The 22,797-nt window shown below is 45.0% G+C and overlaps 4 protein-coding genes across 5 annotated transcripts; 2 read left to right on the top strand and 2 right to left on the bottom strand.

The window, feature by feature from the left end:
* Nucleotides 1-11,636: 11,636 nt before the first annotated feature.
* On the bottom strand, nucleotides 11,637-13,002 carry LOC117137632 (MIP18 family protein galla-1). The gene is made up of 4 exons (XM_033299164.1): nucleotides 12,511-13,002; nucleotides 12,333-12,445; nucleotides 11,920-12,070; nucleotides 11,637-11,853 (listed from the first exon to the last, which is right to left on the bottom strand). Exons 1-4 carry the CDS (start codon nucleotides 12,803-12,805, stop codon nucleotides 11,756-11,758), a joined length of 657 nt encoding a protein of 218 aa, XP_033155055.1. The 5' UTR covers nucleotides 12,806-13,002; the 3' UTR covers nucleotides 11,637-11,755.
* A 153-nt stretch (nucleotides 13,003-13,155) lies between these two features.
* LOC117137630 (maternal protein exuperantia) lies at nucleotides 13,156-16,831 on the top strand. The gene is made up of 5 exons (XM_033299162.1): nucleotides 13,156-13,560; nucleotides 13,827-14,003; nucleotides 14,081-14,233; nucleotides 14,316-15,645; nucleotides 15,971-16,831. Exons 1-4 carry the CDS (start codon nucleotides 13,546-13,548, stop codon nucleotides 15,618-15,620), a joined length of 1,650 nt encoding a protein of 549 aa, XP_033155053.1. The 5' UTR covers nucleotides 13,156-13,545; the 3' UTR covers nucleotides 15,621-15,645; nucleotides 15,971-16,831.
* Nucleotides 16,832-16,904: 73 nt separating this feature from the next.
* On the top strand, nucleotides 16,905-21,628 carry LOC117137629 (protein fem-1 homolog B). 2 transcript variants are annotated; one of them, XM_033299161.1, is made up of 7 exons: nucleotides 18,319-18,602; nucleotides 18,684-18,783; nucleotides 19,079-19,361; nucleotides 19,437-20,179; nucleotides 20,246-20,661; nucleotides 20,731-20,957; nucleotides 21,020-21,628. In XM_033299161.1, the coding sequence occupies exons 1-7, from the start codon at nucleotides 18,583-18,585 to the stop codon at nucleotides 21,181-21,183; spliced, it is 1,953 nt and encodes a 650-aa protein (XP_033155052.1). In that variant the 5' UTR covers nucleotides 18,319-18,582; the 3' UTR covers nucleotides 21,184-21,628. The 2 variants fall into 2 exon arrangements, with proteins under 2 accessions (XP_033155051.1, XP_033155052.1); XM_033299160.1 differs by lacking the exons at nucleotides 18,319-18,602; nucleotides 18,684-18,783 and adding an exon at nucleotides 16,905-17,267.
* Nucleotides 21,629-21,663: 35 nt separating this feature from the next.
* LOC117137635 lies at nucleotides 21,664-22,495 on the bottom strand. Its single transcript, XM_033299166.1, has 3 exons — nucleotides 22,212-22,495; nucleotides 21,834-22,052; nucleotides 21,664-21,776 (listed from the first exon to the last, which is right to left on the bottom strand). Exons 1-3 carry the CDS (start codon nucleotides 22,345-22,347, stop codon nucleotides 21,682-21,684), a joined length of 450 nt encoding a protein of 149 aa, XP_033155057.1. The 5' UTR covers nucleotides 22,348-22,495; the 3' UTR covers nucleotides 21,664-21,681.
* Between the last annotated feature and the right edge of the window lie 302 nt (nucleotides 22,496-22,797).

The following is a 22,797-nucleotide window of genomic DNA, read 5'->3' as shown; positions in this document are numbered from 1 at the left end:
CTCCTAGCCGTTTTCGCACCTGCATGTGGAATACAATGGCATAAATGGCAAACGCAAAATGTGTTTACAGCCAAGGATAATGGATAGTGTGAGCTGGCACAAATTGGGGTTAAGTTGGCTGACAAAAGGATTCATTATAATTATGCGGCCCAGCGGGCTGGCACACACACACACGTTGACTTTATAAAGGGAATCGTTCGCGTATCTCAAGGCGTTTTGTCAATAGCTTTAGTAGTGTGTGTGTGTGTGTTTGAACACTCTTTAATTGCCTTTGTCTGTTTGCCCACACTCCATCTGAGCTGTCATGTGTCATTCTATCCGTATATATTTATTACATTTATCTCTCTGTCAATCCGCATTTATTTATTTGCATAACTTCCACTTAAAGTGTCAAGCTGAAGTTGAGATACATGAATCTTGGCCATGTTGTTTGCTCAGCATTTGACAGTTGCATCAGAGGAATGGCGCAAAGGATTTGTATGCAAATGTACTATCTTCTTTTCGGTTGGAGTGGGATTCAGACAATTGAACAGATTTGCCGCCAAATGTGTGCAGCAGGCGGTTAATCAAAGACCAATAAAAATATCACGCATACGACACGTACGCCGCGAAATGTGCATAATTGATGGGTAATCAATTAAAGCGCACTCTTCCAAACCCGTTAAAAGAGTTTGGCCACAACTTGAGGTGAAATCACTTCGGGGCCACATTGAATTGCCTTTGGGGACACTTGCCATCGGTTTGTGTTTGCCTCTCGAATTTTGCATGCAAATCCACTCAATTAAAGCAATTCCGATGCAATTGTAACGTCTCGGGGATGTGCGTTACGGTGTCGGAGCTTTAAATTAAAAATGCATTAAGTGCGAACTGTAGTTGCTGCATCATTCGCATTGTGCCCCGCCCACCGCTGGGCGGCTTCCCTTCCTAATGAGGCCAGACACAAACATTTGCCCACGTTATAAACATTTTACGAGCGTGTGCGAGTGTTTATTTATTCAAATGCATTTAAAATAGCATGAAATGCCATAAGGAGGCGACACTTAACGAGCCCAAGACGAGTCTTCCACTATATGTATATGCTATATACATGATCCCAGCGAGACGAGCACGCAATCAAAGACGGCGAGCTCGAGAAGGAGAACTCTCCAGGCTGAAGCATTCGCCATGTGGCAGCGTAAACACTGAAGCCTCCTCCTTTCACTCGGGGCAATGTCAAGAGCACCTGGCCCACTCACACGTGCCGAGGAGATAGAGCGCAGGAGGAGCTGCCGGTCCAGGTGGGACATTTTTCCATCCATTAATGCATCCATCCACTAGTCGCCGCTGCTCGCTCATTTTGTTTGCACAGTCCAAGCAAACGACTTTTCGAGCCTCGCAGCTGCAAGGACATGGCTCGAAAATAACACACACATACATACACATATGCACGTCTAATTCAAGTGCAAAGGAACAAGCGAATTATGAGCATTTTGCGCTGCTTGGCGAAAAAATGCTATGAAAAGGTCAGGGGTTAAGGCCACTTTTGGCCAGCCAAGACATTTTGTCAAGCAATTTAAAAGCAAGCCTTTAACAAGTTCCTCGGAGCACATTACCTCCAACTTTATACTCTAATTGCGGCACTTTGTGCCATTTTCCTTGGAAAGCAGCACAAGTGCAGATTCACTTTCAGATGCATTGCATACAAATGTATATAATTTTTTGTCTTAGAAATATGTATTCATTCATTCATTAGACGAATATGACACTCACAAGTTTCTGTGATAGTGCGAAAACTTATAGCTTCAATCAGCAATCAATACAGCTTTTATTAAATGCTTCGCTTTAATTTAAATGCCCATATTTTGATTTGCCAATTGGTTTCCTTGCAAGCCAAACGCATATGAGCTCCACACAGGCGGACCATGGAAATCAGTTGGCTTAGTGGCGGCCAAAACCGAATCAAACCCGCTTAACCCGGACCATGAACCAAACAAAGCCTTCGCCCCAAAAATGCCGAGTAATTGGCCAGATGTCAGAATGGCTGCTACCAAATACTATCTATATCGCATATAGGCGCGCAAATCGCGGCATTACCAGCCAAATGCACGTAAAAAAACGGGGTATAAGTTAATTGGTCTTGCAAATTAATAAGTTAGTTAACTTAAATGAGTTTGAATAAGAATATATTGCAATATTTAGCTCAATGTCCAGCTAATTTTGTTAATTAAGTTCATATTTTTCTGCACTCTAATTTCTCGAAGTGCATCCCCAGAGGATGCCAACTGGCGCTGCAGTTTGTCATGCGTGTTTCGCACAAAATGCGATCAGAGTCGACAAAGCGACAAGTCGGCGAGGCTAATTCGATGGCAATCCGACGAGGAGACCGCATTTTGTCGCCGCTGCAGGCGCGGCTTTAAAATCCCGTCGAGCCGTCGTTTAGGTATAATTTTTGAGCGCCGAACTCAGGGCAAGTGAGATGGGAAAATCTGAGATTAACACATCCGCCGGATGTCTGCATCGAAATCAATAGGGAAGTCAGGTGTGGCATTGGGCCCGCAAATAGAAACAGAGCCGAGTGCCAGCAGCAGAAGCGAAAATCGTTTTGTAATTTGAATTTGATTTTGGCAAACAATTCCGGAATGCGGAAATTGAAAGCGCATGCTGCGCGAAAACTTTCCGGCTCTTGCGTAATTACGTAAGCGGGTGGCGGCATCAGATAGAACAGCCCGAGTACAAGCTCGTCTGCAGCTGCAGACAACAAGAGTATTTGTATACAGTGGCAACAAGCTGCAAATGCGTTAAGAAAGTTTCGCGGTTCTGGCACTTGCCAAATTGACTGACAATGCACAAGCGCATTTAGGTGCATATACACCGACACAAAGTTCGCATAATGGCTTAGACGCCAAACCGCGCACTTGCCTCGCATTTAATTGAAGTGAAATAACATTTTGTGTCAACGTCTAACGAGTAGTTCGCAACAGCCACCGCTCCCCTTTGGCGGCAATCCCAAACTTTTGGTGCAACATCTGGCATACGTTGCGTATGCGCAACATTTACCTCGCTGCAAGCGAATATGTGTGTGTGTGTTGTGCCGCGCAAATCTGTTGCAGCGCAAAACCAACATGCAATTTGCAACACGCCCGGCCAGCTCCACCGAAAGGGACGCCAAGTGGTTGCCTCTGCGGGTGCGTGTGGTTTAAGTCGTCTTTAATTGAATCCCAGCCAAGATGACGCGCCAGTTGGACCAAATGTGTGCAGGTCCTTTCCTAAATGGACGGGGAGGGTGTTCAACGTAAGAGTTCAACTAATGAAATCTAGATGGTAGATAACTCGCCACAGTTGTAGTCAAGGATATTCAAATCCTAGTCAATACCATTAACAACATCTTTTGTCAAGGATTGTGGTCTGATTTTGGATATGATTGAAATGTCATTTCGAATAGGAACCACAAGTACATTTAATTAATGTTAATAACAATGAGTAAACACAATACATTGCTTTATTAAGCTTAACCATAATTTTTTATTTCATATAAACTATTAAACTATGTGAGACCCACCGAATTCAACGATTCCTTGAATCTGGCGCGAAATCGAAGTCGGCATTTGTCTAAGGACTAGTTTAGCCATTAAATATGTGGCGCAAGTGGGTCACATATCTGGCCAACTGAGCCAGCTGTCCTTGAGCCATTTTTCGCTATGGATTCACTCCTTCCGTTTCCACACTTCAAGGAGCCCTCTTCTCCAGATGCCGACACATTTGGTCAAACTTTTGCATGTGACTTATGCTGCTGCCGCCTTTCATTTTAATTCGTTTAAGCTGGAGATGCGTGCCGCACCCGGAGGAAATGCGAACAAAAAAAAAAATGGGTGCGCCACACTCGCCGCCTCACAGTGCCACATGTCCGAGCAGCTCTGCTCCATTAAGCTAAGTGCCGTGCGAGGAAGAAGGATGCAGTGCTCGCTGCAGGATATGCAATGCATTTGTCATTGCGGAATGCGTTTTAGCAAATGTTGGCCACGCTTTCAAAATTACATAACACAAATACCAGGAGACGGAGATGGAGATGGAGCTGCTGCACGGACATTGCTTTGAAGGAGCCACCAGCTCCTGCCCAAAACTGCTGATGGTGCTACAGTTTTTCCAGCTGCACATGGAAAATTCACGATCAAGTAGATTACCATTTGAATTTAATTGATAACCTATACAATTTAATCAAAAAATTAAAATAAATTTGAAATTAAATGAGCTGAAATTTATTTATGTGTATTCTTTTTTCATATAGTAAAACATTATGTTCTCAGTGTAATGTTGCTGATGGCCATGTTGCATTGCTGCTGCTGATGTTGCCTCAGCCTTTGTATGTTGCGGCAGCTGAAATTAATATTTGCACTCAAAATGCAATTTTCCAGGCATTTCCTCTCCTTTTCGGAGGTCCTGGCGCAATGAGTTGGGTGTTGTCACTTGTTAGAGCTGATGTTGCCTCACGTACATGCTGGGTTCCTATTTTTTTTTTATTTTTTGTGCCTTGGTGCCTGCAATCCCAACCAGAAACTCCGGACGCCTGGCAGCCGTTCATTTTGCATTTTCCGTTTAGCAGCGTGGGAAATGCAGCGTCGCGTAAATGAATTGCCATTTCTCATGGCTTTCCCATGGCTTTTCATAGCTGCGGCGAAGGATACTGGAGCTGGCCAGAGATTGCAGGCTGAGACGCGTGACATGACCATTTGTCAAAGATCTGGGCTCGGGCAACACAGGTGCACACGCCCACATTAATAGTTAATTAAGCAAGTGTTGCTATATGCTGCTGCTGGTGCAACATGCCGGCACCTGCAACAATAATTGCATTATTCATGGGCTGTCGCATGTGCGGCTGCCATTTCGAGCAACTCAATTTCATAATAAGTGGGTCTGTAATGGCGTAAACAACAGCCAGCATGGCAACAACAGCCGCCAAGTTCAAGAACTCAATTAGCCCAGGAACAAAAACACACAGGACGAGCTGCTGCTGCATGGATGGAGGATGTAGCCAAGGAGCTGGGAGATTCCCTCGAGAATCCTGCGCTGCTGCCATCGTTAATCTTACATGCAAATTCATATTAAAACTATGCCCTTGCCCCATCTTCCACCTCGTCTTTGCGCAGCAACTGGCGCAGCTGGAAAAAAGTTGCTAATTTTGTATGCCAACTGTAAGAGTACTTTGAGCCCCTCTCGACCCCCTCTCGACCCCTTTTCCACAGCGCCACTGCATTGCGCATTGCTCCTTGTTGCAATAACATTTTGTTTATTTGAACTTTTCCGCTGATGGCAATGGTGCACGGTACTCGCACGTCTGTAGCCAACTTGCACAAACATTCATATTCCGCAGCGATGAGCTCGAAATGATGGCATTCGAGGAGTTTAATTGGCCATAAATGGACTGATCAAGCAAAGGGCTAAGTAAATGCGATTCCCAATTTAAGAACAGGATTTTACCATTGTAAACTTATTATGTATCATTATTACCATTTAATGCAGAAAACTGATATATCTTCGAATTTATAGCCTTGGTTGGCTAAAAAACAGATTGAATAGTAAATACAAATACACTGGGTATCTGATAGTCGCGACTGCCATTCCTCCTCGTTTTCTGCTGCATTTGTGCAATGTCAATGCAATGAGTAGGATTTCACATAGCACCAGAGGAAGTTTGTCTCGCCGGCAGCCACGAAAACAAACAAGTAAACAACTATGAAAAATGCTAATGAGCCTCTACGTAATTAAAATCACACACCCATATTTGCGTACATACATATGTTACAAACAGGTGTGCAAATGCGGCATCCTCGCCATCGGAGATGCAGTTTCAACTAATTAGAATTTTATTAACTAGAAAACGAACTGACTACTGACTGCTGTCAATCGCCAAAAGCGAATAGCCATCCTTTCATTTAGAAAACGACTCGAATGCCAGGAAAATAGTTGGCCATTCTGAAAGCATGTCGGATTCAATCTGCATAACAAATGCAGAACCAGATGCACGTTTTCAAGGCCAAAGCCAATATGCATTTACCCAAATATCGAAAAGTTGCATAGGCATAACTTGACACTAATCCCCAGGCGGAGGAAACAATGCTTTGTTTTTTGGGACTTTGCCATACTGGCAATGCACGGCAAAAATATTAAAAAGTTTATACAAACGTATATACATATATGGCATAAGAGTAATAGAATTTAGTTACTATATTTTATTTTATTTTTTTATTTTTCCAGTAGTTCTAAGTCGGGTTGTATATTTTTTTATTTTATTAAAATAATCTAAACTCTAACCTAAACATTATTGGGATTAATATGAAAAAGAAATATTTATTTGAAAGCATTTCAGAGTTTAGTCAGTGAAAGATTGAAGATACGCAACTGATTTGCCGGCTGATTGTAGCGCATCCTGGCACAGATTCGGTCCTTTCGTCCTTTGCCTTTTGCATGGTGTAACCAATTTTATAGAGTGTGTTAGAGTAAAAAATTATACAAAAATAATATGGAAAAACAACAGGACAGCAAACCAAAAAAAAATAAAGGACAAAAAAGGAAGGAAAGGCAGCCGCCGCAAAGGCAACAAATTCGAATGAAAAACTTTCTAATGAGTCGGCATTACAATTTCAAATTTGTTGCGCAAATTATTATAAAAGTTTGTGTGTGTGAGCAGAACAACATACTGAAAGTTATATACGAGCCTGAGGTTGGCATACAAATGCCACAATAATAATTTTCAAACCTCACTAGCCAGCCCACAAAAAATGAAAAGTGGGCGGAGCCATGGAATCCAGGAGTCAATTGCAGCAGGAGTAGCCTAGTTTCGTTGTTGTTTTCGATTTGACTGAAAAAGAACTTGTTACACTTGCAGTCGCCCAGGCTGGCATTAAATTATTTAATTATTTTATTATAATTACAGGAATAACAACTGTACGCCAGCAGCACTTGCATGTTTTTGACACTTTTATTGACTTAAAGTTCTTGGTTTTTTTTGCACATCTTTCGCTGCAAAATTGTTTTAGTGGCATGTGAATAATGTAAGAAATATACTTACATACATATATAAATGGGGGCAATACAGGTCAGACTGGCCAAAACACAATTCGCACCTAATTTAGTTTATTATTTCATGATTTCATTTATTTTTCGCCTGCGGTCGGCCGAAAATTGTGGGCCAAAGTGGATTAGAGTCGGTTTTGGGCCGTAAAAGAAATTTAAACTTTTTCGCTCTGCCGTTTTGTTTTTTTACGATGCGTACAAAAAATTGTTGCATGTTGAATGGGGTAGTTGGGGAGGGGGTTTGGGGGGCTGCTGCGAGTGCTGTTTTGAATATTTAAATCATTTTATTTGCCACGGCACTTAGCGAGCAGCTTCCATCGTCCATGGCTGCAATTCTTTCTGCTTTTCGGGGGGTCGAAATCAATTATTTAGGCAAAATGTCAGCCAAATCTGTGCTCTGTTGTTTTGTGCTCACTGTGTTTGTGTCACGTTATGAATTTAGATTAAACAATTTGCCATCACATCGGATGTGTGCAATAGTGTACCAATGGGAATGGAAATCAGTTCAAAAGTTTTCAAACTCCAATTACTCACATATTGCGTTTCGAAAATTTAAATATACCCAATGGAGAAATATAAATAAATAACATAAATATTTTTGGCCAAAATAAAGCATGTTAAATATTTTCGTTACAAGCTTTAATTTGTTTGAACTAAAAAATGGATTGTGCTTTGTATAGTTTGTTATATAAAACCACAATGAAATTGTAGGAAACCATAAAGCCTTTTATTAGTTGGGTAACCGGAGTAAAAACGTAATTAAACTATTTACTTGCTTCATTTATGTTTTAATTACATTGCTAACTTAATGGCGAGCATTTCAAATTCAAGCTTAAATTGTATGATATTAATTGAAGCTTATATTAAGCAAAAGAAATATTTAAATGTGCGAAATTCTCTATATATACACCTGTTTGCATCTTGAAGATTCAAAAATTAAATGACAGTTTCTCTATAACAAACCCTTGAATGTGTAATTATACGAAACGATTTGAGCTCCATTTCGCCTGAGAACCTAATCGATTTTCGATGGGTGATTCGAGCAGGACAAACAAACGCTCCATTCCATGGCAGCCAGCAAATGTGGAGCTATTTTAGACAATTATGCTCTGATTACACACGTTTTAGCTGCCATCGGACACCATTCCGAATCCGGCTCCAGAACCATTGTCCGCTGCAAGGAGAGAGAAGGAGGAGCAGGAGGTGGAGCAGGTGCACCTTTGTTAATTGCTGTTGCAGGCGTCTTCAGGCCAATGAGCTGGCGGAAGCTCAAATGGCACTTGCCGTGCATTTAACATTAGTTCGTTAGCTCCGACAAATGGCAAATGGTCAACAGCAAAAGGCCCTTTGGCTGCTACGAGCCAAAGAGCGGCGACCTCTTGGCCAGAAGTCAGCAGAGTACGGCCAACAAAAATGTCAACTTGAGGCCAAGAAAGGACTCAGACAAAGGCTTTAATACCTACATACATATATAGTCTGGAATGGGGATAAATGCATACCAGGTGGGGATGTGGGGCCAAAGGGTGGGGAAGTATAACAAAAGAGCTGAAAATTAAAAAGAGACAAGCAATTAAAATGGCTTACAAGCGGGCGAACAAGGGGTATTGGCTTCGTGGGCGCGGGGGGTTTGGTGGCGGGGGTGGGGGGTTGCAACAGCTGTAACTGTAATTGTTGCTGCCGCTGCTGCAGCATAATTGCCGACAGGATGCAACGCACGCGACCACTTCCGCTTGGCAGGCGCTTCATCCTCGATGGCCCTTCCGGCCCGCGTCCATTAACCCACTAAAGACCAACAGGAGTCGAATTAGCGCCAACATTTATTCAGGGTTTATATACTTTCATAATTTCAAAAATAATTTCGAAAAGAGTTTAGTTTCTAAGAAGTAGGTTAATGCAATATGAGTAAGATTAAAACTTTCAAATAAAATCGAAATTTTTTTTTAAGCCACACTTACTATTAATTATTAATCTGGCTACTTACATTTTATAAAATAATTTACAAGTTCTTAATTTTCTTTACATGTTCTTACACTTAGACTCAGTGGGTTAATCAAACCTTACTCAGGAGGCAGCGCAGAGACAACTCATAGCTGGCTGGCACATTGTGCGTCCAAAATAAATGGCGAGTGGAGTGCAGCAGAAATTAATAGCAGTGCAAACAACAAAATCCCCTCCTGCACCGCTCCTACTCCGGCTCAGACGTTGCTCACCCGGTATCCGGATGGCCGAAAGCTGGAGTCATGCCGCCATCATCCCCGCATCTCTGCTTCTGCTGCGTAAGTTGTCAGTTGCTGAATGGCCAAGTTCCCTACTCCTCCCTCCCCCTGCTAGTGCAGACATTTACGTCAGATTCTGGCTGTGGCAAGGCATTCACCGCTGACCAGGACTTTGCATAATGCGCATACGCCCCATAGGCCCGTGGGCGGTTTTTCGCCATTTAGTGTTACTTCCGGTTTTAAGGAGCTGCGGCGCAACTGCCATGGCCCGAACAATTACAACAATTGGTTTTAACAACGCGAGCAGTAAGCCACCTGAAAAATAAAAACAGGAACTGTAATTCCAAGGGAATCGACTACAAAGTACTCATTATATTGGGTTTAAAGCTCCGCTTTTTCGCTTCCAAAAGAGTTTTTAGTGGTATTTCCCTAGTTTTAATCATACATCCTTCCGCAAAAGTGAACCATTAACTTCCTCTAAACCTGCACCATGGCTTAAACGAGTCTTAATTCATTTCTTCTGACTCCGATTGTGAAATCCAATCTGGACGTAGGAGTCGGCATAGCCGCACACGCTGCAGTGGCTGCAATCCAAGGAGCCGGGGGGCATGAAATGCGTATGTGGGACCCATAATGAAATACATGGCATATGCGGAGACCCGGATCGGGCGAACAATGTGTGAATGCAACTCCACAGCCGGTCGTGGCTCCGGCATCCTCATCCTGTGCACTCCGTCCCGGATGCCCGCCGTCACGATGGCAATCATAATAATGGCATACAATTTAACAGCATTGCGTATCGGAAGGAAATCTCGGTGGCCGCAATCTGTGCCCCTCGTCTTCGGGCCACTGTGACTTGGAGCCGGACTCATTGCATTTGCCTACTTATGTACTCGACCCGGGCTGGCGGTAGCAGGGGCGTGGCACTGGGCGGGCACTGCAGGACGGGCTTAAATGGGTCACTTTGACCGCTGCACAAATGACAATTGCCGGTCAGCAAATCCTGGGGAATTGCTGCAGTTGTTGGCTCGGCTTAAATGCATATGCATTAACAGAATAAATTATGCATTTTTCGCACATAAAATTCTGTCGCAGTCCAGGCCATCATCTCCCATGACTCCTTCCTGGGCCATTGCCGGAGTGTCAACTGAGTCATTATGACTGTGTCCCAAGCTTCTGCTCACGTGCACCTTGTGGTTATTAAAGGTGTCACTCCGCTAGGCCATATCAAATGGGTTCTACTCATCATCTATACAAAGAATTATGATTATCAACTATTATGTATTAAGTAAGTGGTTTTAAAGTGTTTATTTTAAACGGATATCCTTTGATCCTTCCATACACAACACAAAACAAGGAGCAGACCAGTCTGCCTCCAATTACTGCTCACCTGAAACCCGCGTGGTTGAGATGGGGGGCCGCTCTCCGATGGCTTCGGTCATGGTCAGGCTGGCGACACGGCTGCTGGGATGATGGAAAGAGTCATTTGCCTAGTGGCTGCCTCTCCTATACCTTCGGCCGACGTGTCCAGGCCGAGGTCCGTTTTGATTGCAGTCGCCAATTAGCGTAATATTCGCAATATGCTTTTGTCTGCGCATTCATTTTTATTATTTTCCCCTCTCCTTCTGAAGCACGCGGCACGCCTAAGGGACACGAAGGGTCTGGTCTGCAGCAGCTTCCACCATTCCGTGAATATTGGCCAGCGGTGTCATGGCAAAAAGTTCGCAGCGCCAGATGGTTTTAATTGCTGGTGGGGATGTTTTTTGCCTAAGTCTTTGGAAATTAGTTTAAAGCATTTTGAGCGCGATGGCAAGCAACTAATTGATATTGCTTAATATTTATGGCTCGCCACTTTGGTGGGGGGAACGGAACGAGCGGAAGTGCAGTGCAATTTAACAAATGGAAAACCCCGGAAATGCAAATTGGAGCAGAAACAGCGACAGTCATGGCAACAAAGTGCTCACTGAAACCGGAGAGTTGCAAAGAAATTAGCCGAGTCGAGTTGAGTCGAATGTGTGTCATGCACTCAACTTAACAGCGCCAACAGCCAGGTGATTGCCCTGCGTTACGCCCCAAACATTTTCTACTCTTCTGGAGCTGATAAATCCGGGTGACGTGACGTGCACGCTGGCTGGCTGATGCCCAACATGGCCGGCCCATCGATACGATTACGATTCAGATTCATTCACCCGCCATGACACCGATGTGCACACGGTTTTCTTTGGCCGAGTGTCAGACGGCCATATCGCTTCGGCACAATGTAAACAATGAGAGTTGTTGGGCCCGGGGACCTTATCAGTAAACATAGGCGGGAAAATAGATAGGACGTTGAGCAATCGATATTCCGGTGGAATCACAACGCCCCGGCGATTAACAGATTTTAAGGGCTTTAATGCTAAGCACACACTCCCTGATGCAACTTAATGGTACACTTAATCCTAGACATTCCTCAAAGTATTCCCTATGTACAAAATATATGGCAAAGAGAGCTACTCCTCATCCTTAATGCAGTTCTCGACCAAATCCCGCAGATTGGGGTTCTCCATGGCCGCAGCGATGCGCTCCTTGTCATTGATTTGCTTGTTAACTGCGGAAACGAGAACATTTTTAATTAGAACACATATGATAATAGTATCTGGCTTGTCCAACTTACTCTCTTCCTCTGTTTGATGGGCTCCCTTCTTGATGTATATGTCTAGTTTTATGTTGTGCGGAAGTCCACGTTCTACTTTCACGCGTATACAGAGTCCAATCAGCGTGGCCAACGAGCAATGTGGCACTGTGGGGTTAAACTCGATGCGCACCTGAAAGAATCAAAAGAAAAATACAATGCATTTAAACTGTTTACTACACAAGAGATTTAAGACATGTGGAGTTTTTTCTTTTAACACAAGTACTTTAAGCTATAAGATCAATTTCAAAGGCAGTTTGAAACTAAATCGTTAAGCCTTTAAAATACTCAAGCAGAAATTGTGATGAAAGCAAATAAACACACGCGCAGATTAAACTTATGATGAAATGATTAGGGCTCAAGCTTATGGCTTATAAAGATATTGAGTAACGTACAACTGAGACATTGGAGCGCGTGGGTGGCATCACAAAGATTCCATCCTCGTAGACAACGTTGAGGTCCTCCAAAGTGCACGGCTTCTCGGGATCGCGAATGCCGCGCAACAGATCTGTGTAACGACAAAAGAAATTACATAACTAGGCGAAAGTAAAAAAGTCCCATTGTATATCGAACCGTAGATGGTTTCCTGCAGCTCCGTCTGATTCTTGTAGCCCAGTTCATGGAGCAGTGCGTCCTCCCCGAAGGCAATGGCCTCATCATCCATCGACATCTGGCTCGTTTTGCGCACTAACTCGTCGGCGTTCTGGCTGCGTCCGCTGATACTGGCGCTGCTGCTGCCCGTACCGCTTTCACTGCCGCCCGTTCCGCCAGCACTCCCACTATCGCCGCCGCACGGCGACGTCACGGTTGCGACCGAACTGACGCCGCTGTCGGATTCGGAGAGCTTGCGCTTTATGTAGGACAGCATGTTGTGGCACCTGTGCGTGGTATTATCTCGCCTGGTTTTATCTTAACCGTTGTGTGCTTGCCCGTGCGTGGGTGATTACAGCAGCATAATTTGGTCAGCAGGCGATCTATTTTCTTGGTAATTCTTCACTTCCGCGGTGCAAATTGTTGGAAATAAGCGATGGCATCAGCTGATTATTGTTTGTGTGCCGACCAGGGCTGCAGAGTAGGTAGAAGTGCTAAGTCGTCTTCGATATATCTATCGATAGTGATATCGATGGCCTGTCATCTCTGGGGCAAACATTTGAAATTCGTCAGCCCTGATCCCCTTATCAGTTCTTGTCTGCGCTTTTGTCCAAATATTTGTTGTTTGCCCACCAATTTTGCCGGCTAATTATTGGAAAAAATATATTAGCAAGCTGAAAGACGATATTTCATTATAGCAGCGGAAAAAGTATTGTGCAAAAAATTTTCATCTGCACAGTGGGCGTTGTGGCAAGATGTGGCCGAGTTGCAGCTGCCTAACCCATCGTACTTAAGTCAAAACCCTCGATTAGCAGGCTTTGCATATGTCAAATTCGCGCAATTTTCCTAGGCCGTCGGGTGCATCAGAAAATTATTCATTACGTTTTAGTTAGTCGTACGAATTGTTTCTTATTTGTGAAAGCTCGTCGAACAGAAGCAAATTTCGCTTTAACCTTTTGAAAAATAAAGGAAAAAGTTCGTAAAAAGCGAAAGAGCCCATCGAAACCAACACGATAAATGTGTTCAACAGAGGTGAGCGCAAAAGAAAAGTGCTGAAGTGTGGTGAAAGTGAACATACATACATACATATACAAACGTCTGTCTAAAAGATGGCGCCTCTGGAAAAAAACCGTTAGTAGTAGCTTAGGGTTTAATAGACTCTTAAAAATACATAGCCCGTCACTTCATATCGAAAATCTAGTGAAAGCGGTTCGCGTTTTGCTAAGAAAATCGGTTCCTTAAAATAACAAAAAAAAAATTCCAGAAAGTCAGCTAATTTGGTTTTCCGAATTTTCTAGATTCCTTTCCCCAGTTCATATAAGAAAATGGTTGCTGATGACATTGATGCCGGAGTGGCCATTGCCTTCGCCGATCAATCCTCGTCGTCCGTGGGCGTTAAGGAGGAGCTGCCGGCCGGCAATTATATCCTGGTGGGCGTGGACATCGACACCACTGGACGGCGTCTAATGGATGAGGTAAATCGGGCATACCACCTGACTGCCGTGCGATCGTTCGTCGTTCGGTCCTAACCCCACTTGCGTTAAACCCACAGATTGTCCAGCTGGCCGCTTACACACCCACCGACCACTTCGAGCAGTACATCATGCCATATATGAATCTGAATCCAGCTGCTCGCCAGCGCCATCAAGTTCGTGTTATTTCGATTGGCTTTTATCGTATGCTGAAGTCGATGCAGACTTATAAGGTGAGTCCAGTGCAGTCCAGTCCATTTAATGTGGCAGTCAAGTACTCAAACATCCGCATTTCCACATACAATATCCTCTCAGATCATTAAATCCAAGTCTGAGATCGCTGCCCTCAAGGACTTCCTCAACTGGCTTGAGCAACTGAAGACCAAGGCGGGTCCCAGCTCGGACGGGATTGTGCTTATCTGTCATGAACAGCGCAAGTTCATTCCCTACATGATCCTGGAGTCGTTGAAGAAGTACGGCCTGTTGGAGCGCTTTACCGCATCAGTGAAGTCGTTTGCAAACAGCATCAATCTGGCCAAGGCTTCCATTGGCGATGCCAACCTCAAGAACTGCAGTCTGCGCAAGCTTTCCAAGATCTTATCCACGACCAAGGAGGAAGACGCGGCTTGCTCTGCGTCCACATCTGGATCTGGATCTGGATCTGTTTTGGGATCAGGATCTAGTATAGTGTCTGATTCGGTATCGATATCCCCCAGGGACAGCACCGTGACCAACGGTGACGATAAGCAATCTGTCAAGAACGCCGTTCAGGGTAAGCGGCAACTGTTTGAGGGCAATGCCAGTGTTCGTGCCAAATTGGCCTTTGATGTTGCCCTTCAGCTGAGCAACTCGAACTGCAAGCCGGAACCGAAAAGCTCGGAGGCATTGGAGAATTTGTTTAATGCCATACGTCCGTTTGCCAAGTTGGTGGTATCCGATATCCTGGAGCTGGATATCCAGAACGAGAATTTGGAGCGTCAAAACACCTTCCGTCCGGTGTTCCTGAACTACTTCAAGACCACTCTGTACCATCGTGTGCGTGCCGTGAAGTTCCGCATTGTGCTGGCCGAGAATGGCTTCGATTTGAACAAGCTAAGCGCCATCTGGGCAGAAAAGCAGACCGAGGGCCTGGACATGGCCCTGCAGTCTATTGGCCGGCTAAAGATCAAGGACAAGACGGAGCTGCTCGAGCTTCTGGACAGCTATTTCGATCCCAAGAAGACCACGGTGAAGCCGGCTGTCAATGGTAACGGCAATAATAATAACAATAACAATCGTCGCCGCAATCGACGCGGCGGCCGCCATTCGGTGAAGAACGCTAGGTCACCCAGCTCCCCATCGGAGAGTACCGAGTTTGGAGCAGGAGGTGACAAGTCGTGCAGCGTTTCCTCGGTGCCCGACTCCACTACCAAGACTCCCTCGCCAAACAAGCCGCGTATGCACCGTAAGCGCAACTCTCGTCAAAGCTTGGGTGCAATCCCCAATGGACTCAAGGTGGCGGCTGACATATCCTCCTCCGGCGTTTCTGAGCTCAACAATAGCGCTCCACCTGCCGTAACCATAACCCCGGTCGTGGCACAACCCTCACCAACACCGGTGGTCATCACGGCCTCCAACTAAAATCCAGTTCTGGTGGATCCGTAAAGTAAATACCTTATATTGAGATGCTTCTGCCATTTGCTTTGTAGATAACTTAGTTAACGAGGGCTAAGCCTTCGTGTAGATTGTTGATTAATTTTATGAATTGCGTACACTTGCTTGTATTTTTAATGAATTTTATGCATAACATCGAAATGAAATTCAAATACAAAATAATATTGATAGAAATTGAGCCTTTTCTAGCTAAATGTAAAAGGTTTAATTAAATTTTTTCAATATAAACTCAACGGCTAATCTTTCGAATCACAGCTTTTCCACACGCTTTGCGATTTTCGGGATTGAGTTTCCTAACCGACATTTTGCCTTTTCAGTATTTCAAAAAATGGATGATCAAAACATAAGAAGACAAGGGCAGGGAACGGAGATTTACACCACAAACGAACTTTCTTCCTTTTAGAAGATCTAGTGCAGACAAGCTTTAAATTCCAGTGGAAGCAAATTTCCCGTGAACACAAACTCATGCACGCACAACTCACGAGCACGTTGGTGTATCGTTAGTGTGAGTAAACCGTGACTGTGACGTAAACAGTGACTGTTGAATAGTGATGACACAAGCTTCAAAAGATATTTTTGAAACGAGTGAATTGTTAATCGAGACGTTTGAAAACTACATTGTCCAGCATATGGAGGATGCTGAGCCTATTGACTATATATCCACACTGAAGCAGCGTAAGCTAGAAATAATGATGGAGAAGAAGGAACAAATATGATGTACAATTAAGAACTCGCTGCATTTAAGCATAGTTTTCCAGGCGAACCGATGCACATCGCCGAACTCAAATGAGAGATTGGAAAAATATGATTCAAAACGGAACGCCTCGATGAAAATTTTCCATTGGACGGGCCTGTCGACGCACACTATCAAAACTCTATGAATATAACCCAAGATCCAGGCCTGGTCCAATGTAGAAAACTTTCACATTGAAAGCACGATATAAAAATACACCAATCTAATACAGTAAAAAACACACGCACGCACGCAGACACACGCATACTCAAAGCATATTCAATACTTTATTCGCACACTTAAAATGGGGGGTAATCTAACCCAACACTTGTAAACATATCCAGTATTTCAAGCTGTATTTCATATATGTTTCATATTTACAATCAACAAACATATGTAATATCTGCAAAAGGGCGCGAATAAACGAACGATAAACTAACGATAATCGTGGCTAGTCACTGTTTTCACTTTCGCAGGTGCACCGCTAGGTGTGACCGTATTGCCGCCTGGCCTGGAAAGAGTGGGCCTGTGTGGATTGCTTCCATTCCCAAACCTGGTGATCAGTGATCACCGATCAGTGCAACATCGTCCATTTCCCAACCAGAATGGAGGTCGATCCCGCAGAAGAGGCGCCTCTAGACGAGGCACATACGTCCATATATGATGGCTATCCGCCCGATTTCGGCTACTTCAACATGGCCCACGGAATGCTGGTGGAGATCTCCGAGGAGATCCGGGCCAAGTTTCCCCACGAGCCGCGTCTGCGTTTCTCCCAGCTAAACAACCTTCACCTGGCGGCCCGCAGTGGCCAGATGTTGAGCTTTGTCGAGATCTTGAATTCGGTTAGCTGCAGGGCGGTGCAGACCCACCTGGTGAATACAGTGAGTACTCCATGGCACGGATGGAACGGCTTTTTGCGTAATTGCCAGAGTTCACTACTGCGTCATTAATGAAAATTGCCGCCGAACGTATACGTATTATTCGGTTTATATGTAAAAACAAATCTGCTGCCGCATAGAGCGAATCTATACACGCTCCATTGCTGGTTTTTTGCTTTCGGTATTTGTATTTACTTGGCTTGTCATTGTTTATGAGAGAGAACGAGGGAGCGAGTGAGAGAGGGTGAGCCACATGCTCTACAGGCAACACCCGCTAAAAGGGCGCAGATCATATTAGGATCTTATTATAACGTGCCAGCGTTTAAGCGATCTACTTTTATTGTAGTCCAAATTTGAAACACCATTATGCGAGTGTCCACTATAGTGTTTATAACTTTACTGCCTGCCAAAAAGGCAAACACATCGCAGGCGAAATCAGCAGTATTTGGTGCAGTTTTGCAATTAATGACCGAACAATACAGATCAAAATCCTATTTAAGGCACCAAAAGTCACTGTCGCAATTGATTGGATATCAAGTGGATGATGACACTCGGTCCATCTTTAACCAATTACTCAGGAATGGCGTGGCTATCTGGACACGGAATTGGCCAAATGCCAGACCAAATGCTATGCAGTTTCCTGAAATCGCAAATTTGAAATGTGCGTTTATTAATTTGTTTATTAACAAAATAATTCCAACACCTCTGCTGTTGCGTTGTAATCTAATCGAAGCCATAGATCCCATAAATAGTTCAATGGAGTACGTTTTTATTGCATATTGTTTATGATTAGTATATGCTAAGTGTAAGGAAAGATAAGTAATTGGAATGGAATGAATTAAACAACTACTTTTTCCAACTACAAGGTCATTTTAAAGGAAGATATTTTCAAAAACCGATTTTATAGAATACCTAAATGGGTTTCGTTTTGTAAAATAAACAAATATAATAGTAAGGGACCAAGTTTTCTTCCCGTGTAGCGCACTGCGGTTGACTTTGCTCCCACCCCCTCTTTTATTGTCTTATCCTATTCTATCCACTCTCTCCGAGCTGCAATGGATTGCTGGAATGCAGGCAGGCAAACAGCTGCGGGCGGTAAACAAGCCCTCAAGGACCTCTCTCCTCGAACAGCTGTTTGGCCCTGCGCAGGATCTATCGCTGCCTCTCACTGCGATTCAACCCCCAAAAATGCGGGAAGCATATGCAAACTTAGGGTTGAGAATGGCTGGAATAGTGAGCCTGGCGAAGTTTTATCGAATTTTTCGGTGCTCGGAACTCCTGTCCAGGCAGCTGTCAGTTAAAATTCAGATTGCAGGCCATGCACGCGGAGCTGTATCGGTAATACATAGTTGGGTTTTATGCCCAAGCTCCAGCTAGAATTGATCTCGAATCAAATGGCTTTTCACAAACTAATTGCAGCACTCGCAAGCGCTGGTATGAGTCCGCTTGGCCAGGAGCAGGATTCTGGCGAGGAGCCAACGACACGCTGCCCGTGACGAACTACATCACGTACCCGGCGGTGAGTGTCCCGTCCCGGGCCAGCAGTTCCTTGACCCACATCCAGATGCTGCTCTTTCCGTGCCGCAACGCAGTTGCCAAGTTTATGGACTTTGGCCAAGTCCCATTTCGCCCATGTAAAGCACAAAGAACAAAGAAAGCGCGCATGGTCTTCCCAGAGATTTCGTACCTCACGTTTATCACTTGCGACGCACTATTTTCGTCCAACCTTGACTGTGAAACGGCTGCGCACGCACATCATAAGTTTTCCCTGTCCCCTCCAAATATTCTAGTTTCTATACATATTTCATCGCCAGAATTTCGATCAGCCGGATGGACAATCGCTAACCCCGCTGACCATGGCCGCGATGTCGGGCAATGTGAAATTCGTGAAGACCCTGCTGTCGCACTACGACGTCGACTTGGAGCGGGAATGCAATGTCATCTTCGACGGCATGGTGGTCTACGGAGCCACCGCCCTGTGGGTGGCTGCCGGAATGGGGCATCTGCAGATAGTCAAAATGCTCGTCCAAGCGGGAGCGGCCATCAATCACAATACCAAAGCGCAGTCGTCGCCACTGAGAGCGGCCTGCTATGAGGGTAAGCATCCAAAACTCTCACCATACGGAAGTGCTACGAATTATGCATTTATTATTAATTGGAATATTTCCACAGGTCGATTGGACATCGTTGAATTCCTAATTGACAATGGCGCTGACGTGAATGCCACGAATCTGTTCAACAACAACACGCTTATGATTGCCGCCTACAAGGGTCACCACCTGGTGGTAAAGACTCTACTTCAGAACGGATCAAGGGCTAATGATCAGGCGCTGTGTGGCGCCACTGCCTTGCACTATGCGGCGGAAAGCGGTCATCTGGATGTGGTGGTAGCCCTGCTGGACCATGGAGCCACTCTGAAGAAGAATGAGTTGGGAATCACACCCGCCTTGCAGGCGGCCGAACGTCTCCATGAGGATGTTCTGGAAGCGTTCATCGAACGACCCGGACTGATGAGCCTAGAGGAGCAGATCACAGCGTTGGAACTTCTTGGAGCCACCTATGCGAATGACAAAATCAAGTACGACGTGAATAAGGCCTATGGCTATCTGCTGAGAGCAATGCAGCTGCGGTACAGCAATCCACGTGGTGTGATCCGCAAAAGAGTTCAGCCCACTGTGCCCGCGTACGACAATTGGCTTGAGACTGAAAACCTGCCCGAATTGTATGCCATAAAACTTAATCACCACTCCATCCACATGGAGTCGCTGGCCATCAGGGAACGTATACTAGGCCGCAATAATCCGGAGTTGCCTCAGGCAATCATCTATCGAGGAGCTGTGATGGCGGATCAGGGCAGATTTTACCAGTGCCAGGTGCTTTGGAACTACGCCATAGATCTGCGAATGCGCAATAATGTAATTTTGAATTTTATTAACTCTTGAGTATGCATATACAATTGTTCTTTGTTTGATCTCTTCTAGGTATCGGTAGATCGCGATCTCTTACGGTTCGCCCAGCTTTTTGCTCAGATTTTGCGGGTGGAGAACCACAATCTTACGTTGGATCACGTTCTGCCAGTTTTGGCCAAGTGTCAGCAGGAGATCGAGAACAATAAGTTTAAAATTAAGGAAGCCAAGCCAAATGCCTGCCCCAGTCTATGGCAGGATCAGAATAATCAGAACTGCATTACTGCGCTCTATCTAATCAAGATCGTTACCCATTTGGCGCGCCGCAAGAAGGATCAAAACATTGACGAGGAGCACATCCAGCAGCTATTCCTGGTCGTACGCAAGTTCATACAGAACGACACTCGCCTGCAGGATGGACAGACTTTGCTGCACATTGCCGTAAATGGAGTGATGCCCGTAGACGAGTTCTACACAAATGAGATGTGCAGGTAGGATTCAAATTCACAAAGGATCTCCTTCTTATGAATATAGAACTATACCATTCGTTCGCATCACAGATTTCCCTGCTATGCCACTGCTCTGGTTCTGGTACACTGTGGCGCCTCCGTGGTTGCAGTGGACTCCGCTCGGAACACCCCTCTGCACATCCTAGTGACCAAGGTGAACACCACTCAGGATCGCCAGACGGAAATGGCGCGCATTCTGCAGCTGTTCGTCGAGGCAGGAGCCCATTTGGATGCAGTGAACGCGGCAGGGCAGACAGCGGCCACGGCCTGCAAGCTGCGTAAGCATAGCCATTGATTTCCACTTGACCCCATTACTAAAAGTGCTTGACTTGACTTGCAGCTATCTTGGCCAATCGGCTGCACGCCCATCAGAATGCTCACACCAGCCTCAAGTGCCTGGCCGCACGCTCCATTGCCACCAACATGCTAAACTTCAAGGGTCTGATACCCACGCAATTGGAGGCCTTCATACAGATGCACAGCGTGCACAAGGTGCTGCCGTAGATAGTCAATGGCTTGAGCCGCAACTGAAGTAATTAGAACTGTGAATACCACGTTGGAACACATTTATATATCCATATGTAGGAGCTTTGGTGTCTGTATGTGCGATATGTTTCGAATTTAGCGACTTAACTTAGCCAAAAGAATGCAAAGGGAATGTTTTTTTTAGTTTTTTACACATTTTATTTAGTATACTTCACTATTAATTTATTTACAATTACAATCTGTAACAACTGCACACGTGGACTGACTGTTTGTTTGTAATCATTAATCATAATCATAACTATTAATCATACCTATGTAAAATCATTTTGTACATTTTTTATGTAAAACTACTTTTATTCGCAGTGCAAGAGGGCGCAGGCCACCTAAGTTGAATCAATCGAATTGATTATGTTTTTTTAGGTGCAAACGAAATAAAAATCCAAAACCAATATGTAAAATCACAGCTGACCCAGATCAAGTACGCATATTTACAATTTGATCATTGGCATAACTAGGCTAGATGTCAGCATCGCTGATCTTGTGGTTGTTGTGGCGCACCTGTGGATACACCTGCGGCTGCCGCATCACTTCCTCGTAGGACGGAGGAGGTGCTTTAAATACAAATGGTTACCTACTGGCTGAAAAAGCGGAGAGGGATTGAAACTCACCATTGATCACGTAGTCCTCGTCGTGCATATAGGCAGGATTTATCACCGCATCCGTGGGATATGTCCGCTCGATCGTCCGCTCCTCCAGCGTGGAACGTTGCGAGCGATGCGAGTAGCGCTGCAGATTCTCCGTGTTTTGGTGGAAATGGTTCATATAGTGATCTTCGCGCTCCACATCATCGTGCTGCAACTGGATAACGTGGACCGATGGGCGACGTTCTAACAAACAGGCAAACCACATATCAGAGTTATTTCATAATAATTTTAGCTGACTGATAGCGTAATGAGTTATGAATCTCAATTATTTGGTTTAATCTGATACCAATAATGATTTGCACGCTATATAGTATTAACCATCAGGTAAATGAAGCACCCTACCCGTATCGGCGATGGCATCGGTGTAGTTCTCGCCAAACCGAAATGGAGCGGCCAAGGACTTTTTGCACTTCAGGAACAGAACGATCAGTATCCAGCCCAGGATGAGAACCAGGTAGACAAATCCTAGCATGCTCATGTGAAGGCCGTTTAATCCGACCCAGTGGGTCTGCGAGGCTGGACTTTGGCTTGACTGCTGCTCCTAGCGCTCCTCCGCTGGGGCTGGTGAAAATCGATAAATGCTGTCGCGCTGGCGGCGTCGAGTGGTCATTGTTGTCGCCCGACGGCTGGCGCGGAACAACTGACCCAACTAGCCAGCCAGCCTGAAAGTCGGAGCGACGCTGCCGAGGGACCGTCGCCATATCAGCGGATGGCCACAACAGAAACCGAAACAGCAACGGAGCGATGGAGGATGGGGGCTTTCGCCGTCCAGCTTTTTTCCCTGTCAACTTTGATTTCTGGATTAGCATTAAAAATTCCGTACATGTCGATAAATTCAGCAATGATTGATAAGGAGCCACGCAGAGTACCCCATATGCATACGCCCGCGGAGTTGTGCTCCCCCGGGGAACCAAGACCATGACGTGGG

The sequence above is a fragment of the Drosophila mauritiana genome, chromosome 2R (assembly GCF_004382145.1).
Source record: "Drosophila mauritiana strain mau12 chromosome 2R, ASM438214v1, whole genome shotgun sequence".
In the NCBI taxonomy this organism is placed as follows: Eukaryota; Metazoa; Arthropoda; class Insecta; order Diptera; family Drosophilidae; genus Drosophila; species Drosophila mauritiana.
Note: the sequence above shows the minus strand (reverse complement) of the source record. Positions and strands in the feature narration are given on the sequence as shown.

Excerpts from the sequence above, each read along its gene's own strand:
- LOC117137632 (XM_033299164.1), bottom strand. The coding sequence starts at position 12,805 with ATGCTGTCCTACATAAAGCGCAAGCTCTCCGAATCCGACAGCGGCGTC. Across the intron at positions 12,446-12,510 it reads GCTGCAGGAAACCATCTACG|ATCTGTTGCGCGGCATTCGC; the intron begins GTTCGATATACA and ends GTCGTTACACAG. Across the intron at positions 12,071-12,332 it reads CGCGCTCCAATGTCTCAGTT|GTGCGCATCGAGTTTAACCC; the intron begins GTACGTTACTCA and ends TGATTCTTTCAG.
- LOC117137630 (XM_033299162.1), top strand. Across the intron at positions 14,004-14,080 it reads GACGGCGTCTAATGGATGAG|ATTGTCCAGCTGGCCGCTTA; the intron begins GTAAATCGGGCA and ends TTAAACCCACAG. Across the intron at positions 14,234-14,315 it reads AGTCGATGCAGACTTATAAG|ATCATTAAATCCAAGTCTGA; the intron begins GTGAGTCCAGTG and ends ATATCCTCTCAG.
- LOC117137629 (XM_033299160.1), top strand. The coding sequence starts at position 16,992 with ATGGAGGTCGATCCCGCAGAAGAGGCGCCTCTAGACGAGGCACATACG. Across the intron at positions 20,662-20,730 it reads TACACAAATGAGATGTGCAG|ATTTCCCTGCTATGCCACTG; the intron begins GTAGGATTCAAA and ends TTCGCATCACAG. Across the intron at positions 20,958-21,019 it reads GGCCACGGCCTGCAAGCTGC|CTATCTTGGCCAATCGGCTG; the intron begins GTAAGCATAGCC and ends CTTGACTTGCAG.
- LOC117137635 (XM_033299166.1), bottom strand. The coding sequence starts at position 22,347 with ATGAGCATGCTAGGATTTGTCTACCTGGTTCTCATCCTGGGCTGGATA. Across the intron at positions 22,053-22,211 it reads CGATGCCATCGCCGATACGG|AACGTCGCCCATCGGTCCAC; the intron begins GTAGGGTGCTTC and ends CCTGTTTGTTAG. Across the intron at positions 21,777-21,833 it reads CGAGGACTACGTGATCAATG|CACCTCCTCCGTCCTACGAG; the intron begins GTGAGTTTCAAT and ends TTGTATTTAAAG.